Consider the following 6,000-nt stretch of genomic DNA (forward strand, 5'->3'; position numbering starts at 1 on the left):
CAGCAACAACATCAAAGCACGTCACTCATCAACATCACAGTGACCCTCTGATGAAGACGGAAGTAACACCGTCGAAACATGTCAGGTAAAAGATAAAAACTTTTACATGTCTTGAGGCAAAAGAAAACCCTAGATGTTTAAGGAAAACTTAAGTTTTCTAAGAGGCGGGGCATCAGCCAAACGTGAGGCCACAAGCACAGGCCGAGGATGGGAGTCTGCATATTGGAAAGCACTCAGTGTCTGGGACTGCCTCCTCCTCCTCCTCCTCCTCCTCCTCCTCCTCCTCCTCCTCACCTCCTTCATCCCCTACTCCTCCTCCTCCTCCTCCTCCTCCTCACCTCCTTCATCCCCTACTCCTCCTCCTCTTCCTCCTCCTCCTCCTACTCCTCACCTCCTTCATCCCCTACTCCTCCTCCTCCTCCTCCTCCTCCTCCTCCTCACCTCCTCCTCCTCCTCCTCCTCCACCTCCTCCTCCTCCTTCATCCCCTGTTCCTCCTCCTCCTCCTCCTTCATCCCCTGTTCCACCTCCTCCTCCTCCTCCATCATCCTGCTCCACCTCCTCCTCCTCTTTCATCCCCTGTTCCTCCTCCTCCTCCTCCTCCTCACCTCCTTCATCCCCTACTCCTCCTCCTCCTCCTACTCCTCCTCCTCCCCCTCCTCCTCCTACTCCTCCTCCTACTCCTACTCCTCCTCCTCCTCCTCACCTCCTTCATCTCCGAGGCCTGCTGTGTGCGGACGGTTTGCAGCTCCGCGGAGGAGGAGAGCAGCTCCGCCTCCCTGCGGACTAGCTCCTCCCACAGGTGGCACAGCCGCTGCTCCGGGGAGGCGTCCGAGGGCACCCCATCCTTCTGCAGCCGCCGGGAGATCTCCTCCAGCACTGCTGCTGCCCCCTGCTGGTTGATCTCCTGCAGCGCCGCCGGTGCCCCCTGTGAAACCATAATAAGATATGATACGATACGATACGATGATCGTTTATTGTCAGTTTTGAAATTCATTTTGCATCCCTCAGCAAGGCTCGTTTAAGACAGGACATACACATAACATCACAAGACTATTGCAAAATTTACAAAAACAGAACAGGGGACCCTGGACTAGTAACCCAGGGGACATGAGAATGATAAGACGATGATGAGCTTTGCATTTTATAGAAACCGTAAGACAGGGGTGGGGAACTGTTTTCATTCGAGGGCAACTTCAAATTTTATGAACACAAACCAGGGTTCCCACCTGCACTTTTGGCCTATATCGAAGGCGACCACCTTTACAACAGACAGACCCCAGCTTCACTAGGTCCCCTGAAAATATAACTTAATTATGTTGCAAATGTAGTTACTAAGATTCCTTTACAAAGCATATCATATTTCATGTGAAACATTCAAATGATATCGGGGGCCAGATAAGATGGCCTCAATGTCCGAGTATGGCCTGAGACGTACAGTAAGTTCCTCACCCGTGTCATAAGAGATAATGACGATGATAAGTTTTGCATTTTACAGTTGCAATAGGGTGTAAGCCTAGTCACTGGGGATTTAGAGGGGAAGGATCAAATGTAGTGTTGGTGTGAATCAAACAGAAGGCAAGTGAAGTCACTCCACCTCCACAGTCTTTGAAATGTTTACTCCAACACCAGCCATAAAAACAAACATTAACAGAATGCACAATTTAGTCAATTAAATTATAAAAAACAAAGCACCATTTAAAAAAAAAAACGTATTTACAAAGTCACACAATGATACAAGTTGAAGTACCTCCATCTTCAGATGTTCTTAAAGGGGCAGGCTTGAGTGGAATGAATGTCATCATTCTTCAGTTTTCTTTGGCTAATTCTTTTGGTATCCCAAGGGAGAATGACATGTCCTCTCTGTAGTGCGCAACTTGTATACAGGTATGCCCTCTCCATATTCAGGCCACAAGTTACCAAATGCAACCCAGGAGAAAATGTGGGGTTTTCTTAGGGATGATGGCACATCGAAATGGCTCAAAGACAAAACATCCTCAGATATATAAATTCCCAAATGCACCCTGAGGTAAAGATGACCACAATGTACGCATGGTTTTGTAAATGGTTGTCTCAAAAGCAAAGGCAGATAGCTTTCACGACAGTCCACAATGTTGTTCAGACGTCTGTCGTTAGTGTCTTCCCACAAGCATTCCAATCGGCACGAAAACAATCTGCACGCCAACTCTTTAGGAGAAGAGACAACTGTTACATGATCAGTTTCAACAGATTTCACTACTCTTCTCTTACTGTAATAGGCTGTCTTAAATCCTACTAGCCATATGATGCCTAGTTAGCTAGCTAAGTCCCAACCATATGTTTACGCTCTGCGCTTTGAACAACTACCTCAAGACATGCGTAACAACAGCCGTTATAACAAGGGTTAACTACAACGATCTCACAATAACCATACAGGAAAAAATACTCAACTTTGGGGCCAGCCTGGCTAACACGCTAGCACTTAAGCCAACACATACTCCCAAGTAATGCAAGCAACTACACCCCAAACCTGCGGCGAGGGCCCTAAATGTTGAGCTGGTTTCACCGACAAGGCTGAAACTTTAACTTAGCTCATGCGTCGCTGTTTGTCAGCACACATGTGGAAGATTCGAGCACAACAGCTGCCACATTAGCATGGAATGTGGGATAAAGAGTCCTCGGTTTGCATTTGCTTCGCTTGTGCCTGAAGTGTCCATCAAGTGGTTTGGAGTTGGAACCTTGGCAACGGATTGAACCATTTTTGTGGGTTGGATAGGGGGATCCTTTGCCTTCTGTTGAATGGTTCCGCCTTGCTCAAACTGTTATCAACTTGAAAACTTTGTAACTTGTTAATGATGTTAACCACTGCTGCTATACGAGAGAACCATGCACCGTTTGATTCTCCGAGCGACATTGTTATTATTACGCACGCAAAAGGGGGTTGAGTCTCCTGCGTAATTTGGGCAAAGCGTGGGCGGGTATCTTCGAAGTGACTGGGAGAAGTGAGTTTGGGATGTGTTATTGCTGTCCTTGTGCTGGGATGGAGAATTGATGATTGATGCTGCATCTGCTTCGCTGTAAATACCGCAATAAGGATGACGAGGATGAAGAATGGAATAAAAAAGTATTGGCAAGTATTAGGGAACCCGTGGACATCCATCTAAGGGCTGTCTATCACTAACTGCACTGAGGAAGGTGTCATCAATGATATTTTGCACATCATGTGCATGCAGGGAAGCTGTCTGACGGGGGGACGGGGGGCATAATTGGGCCCTCATTACATTGAATGTATGGGGGGGAGGGGGGGGGGGGGGTCATGACATTGAATGGGGGGGGGGCTTTCAGATGGCTTTGTCCTGGGCCCGTCCAAAGCTGTCAGCGGCCCCCTGTGTGCATTAAAGGGACACTGTGTGAGATTTTTAGTTGTTTATTTCCAGAATTCATGCTGCCCATTCACTAATGTTACCTTTTTTATGAATACTTACCACCACCATCAAATTCTAAGTATTCAATATGACTGGAAAAATTGCACTTTTCTTACATGAAAAGGGGGATCTTCTCCGTGGTCCGCCATTTTGAATTTCCAAAAATAGCCATTTTAAGCTGCAAAAATGACTGTACTTGGGCCAAACTAGAAAATATCCGTTTATTACTTAGTAAACTTTCATGAAAAGGTCAAATTTGGCAATAGGCGACACAGTTTCAATGAGCAGCATAGTTGCAGTACCTTTTTTGGCCATTTCCTGCACAGTGTCCCTTTAAGGAGTGAATATGTCAAAGGTCAGGTATGGGGTAGCATATTAGGAGCGAAGAAGTGTTTATCAATGAAATGGTGTGTACTTTGAGATGAACTTTTCGGGGCATGGTGAGGTTGTAATAATATAAAGCCTGAATGTAAGATGCAGTTCATCTACTGTATTTGGGCTGTACAAGCAGTAGACTACAGCCTAGGAGGCCTACAGTGGTCCTCAGCCTTTTTTGATTAAACGGGGTTCCTGATGCCCCCTAAGGGGGCTGTACCACCAACGTTGAGAAACACTAGCCTAGTAGAAGGAAGGTTGGTATTAAAATACATAGCTGTGTCTGTCCTTACGAATTCACATCTTGCAGAAAGGAAAATTAACAATCATCAACATAAATAATGAAGAAATGAACAGAATCTGGACAAGGATCAGTAACTTGCAAGTGAATATACATTTTCGTGAAGAGTCACCTGGCCAGAGTTGGATATTGGTGCCAAAAAGAGCCTTAAAGGGGTATGCCACTATTTTGGGGCTTAATACAGTTAAAATTGTTGGCTGGGGTTTATAAAGGTGGTAAAGTGTCTTATTTTTCACGTTAAGCGTTGTCTTGCTTTAAGACAAGTTAAAAGAGTAAAATACAGTAAAATACAGTATGATGATTGGCATACTACACTCACTGTATGTCCAACTGCCCTCTGCTGCTTCCATGTCCACAGTGTGCAGCTCTGATAATGAAATAAGGATCAGAGGAAAGAGTTGTTCGCTCTAATAAACGAGCATGAAGTCAAGAAAGTGTGCGGTAGACTTCTTTCCTTTGAAGTATTGAACATTCCTGCATTTACCAGCACCTAGGAGCTGTGCATGGAACTTTGAACTGTTGAATGAAATAAGGATATTATTGTACTGAGCATGTCTTATGTATAAGTGTAGCCTAACTGTTGTCTGTTTCCTTCCAATCTAATAATCTAATCTATGGGGATCATCTGACTCCTTCTGGTAACTGGTGCCAGTGGGAGAAGTCCTCCTCTCCTCTCTCCGTCCACTCCTACGCTGCGCCGCCTATCCTGTAATTTCCCCAATTTTCACCCAATTATCATGTTTGCTTTAAAAAGCACTTTTGTTGAGATTAAAACTCTGTAGCCACATGTATTTTTTTTTGTCCACACATCAACACATTTCATTCAAGGAAAGAAATCACTCTATGGGTAGAGTGTATGAGTGTCCCGAGGAAGAGTGTGAGTGTGTGTGTGAGTGTCCTGTGTCCTAGCAGCCAGCCATGTGTCCAGACTGGGGGGGTGTGGAGTAACTTGTGTGCCTCTGTGTCTCCTCTGCAGTCCTCTGGGTGGGTCCAGTTTGACTAAATTTAAGGTGGTGATGGTGGTGGTGGAGGTGATGGTGGTGGTGGTGGTGCTGGTGTTGGCGGTGGCGGTGGTGGTGGTGGTGGTGGTGATGGTGGAGAGATCAGAGAAGTGGGGAAGTGATGTGTGCCAGAGCAATGGGCACTCTGTTACACGCCACGGGCAGGAAATGAGGGTTTAGATTTTTCCTCCGACGACTTTTCCTTAAAAAATAGAACTCCACAGCATTCCTACCCTCCTTCTAGTGGACGGCTGGAGTATACGAGGGGCTATTATAGCGAAGGGAATACAAGGGGAGTGGCAAAGGCACAACCAAGGGAGCGCTTCTGGGGAGAGACACTGTGTGGTACTACGCTTGGGATTTGTACATAACAGAACAGCATTGCAAGTAAGTAAACCATACAATTGATCGGAGATTTTTGTTTATAGGAAGGCACTATCAGTTGGCTACATTGAAATACATAGCCAGTGGCTTGAGGTTTGTTGGTCATTGGGTTGGGAGTTATTTAGTTGTTGATGTTGTTGTATTTACACTCCTGGTAGTGTAGCGTTTTCATAAAGACTAACAGACACTATTCTAAAAAAAACTAAGATCAAAGTATACATCAACAAACACAGAATTCCCAAGCTTTGCAAGAACACCATAAGTATTTCTATACAGTTCAGAAACTTAAAAGTGGTCAATTCCATCATGATATAGGTGAAAACGTAGGTTTGTTGTGTAGTGTTTTCGGTATTACTGACCAAAGAGACGGAAACTCTTGAGTGCCATTGCGTGATTGGACTTGACTTGAGGATGCTCGAGAGCTAATGAAATAAACAAAGGCCATCAGCATCTGGGCCATCAGGGCACAAAACCCAAACTGTTTCCCTCCCAATACAAACAATGCAGTCACTATTTATCCGCCGGGGAGGGGGGTTA

The 6,000-nt window shown here is 45.4% G+C and overlaps 2 protein-coding genes across 2 annotated transcripts in view; one reads left to right on the forward strand and one right to left on the reverse strand.

The window, feature by feature from the left end:
- ccdc30 (coiled-coil domain containing 30) overlaps positions 1 to 2,890 on the reverse strand; it is a 98,756-nt gene extending 95,866 nt beyond the window's left edge. The window contains exons 1-2 of the mRNA XM_063207930.1: positions 1,749 to 2,890; positions 705 to 926 (exon numbers count right to left, since the gene is read on the reverse strand). Coding sequence (XP_063064000.1) covers positions 705 to 926; positions 1,749 to 1,754 — 228 coding nt within the window. The 5' untranslated portion in view covers positions 1,755 to 2,890. The remainder of the gene's footprint in view (positions 1 to 704; positions 927 to 1,748) is intronic.
- Positions 2,891 to 5,197: 2,307 nt separating this feature from the next.
- Positions 5,198 to 6,000, forward strand: part of emp3b (epithelial membrane protein 3b (MAM blood group)) — a 9,288-nt gene continuing 8,485 nt past the window's right edge. Inside the window, exon 1 of the mRNA XM_063207928.1 lies at positions 5,198 to 5,466. The gene's annotated coding sequence lies outside the window, so the exon portion shown is untranslated. The remainder of the gene's footprint in view (positions 5,467 to 6,000) is intronic.

The sequence above is a fragment of the Engraulis encrasicolus genome, chromosome 10 (genome assembly GCF_034702125.1).
Source record: "Engraulis encrasicolus isolate BLACKSEA-1 chromosome 10, IST_EnEncr_1.0, whole genome shotgun sequence".
In the NCBI taxonomy this organism is placed as follows: Eukaryota; Metazoa; Chordata; class Actinopteri; order Clupeiformes; family Engraulidae; genus Engraulis; species Engraulis encrasicolus.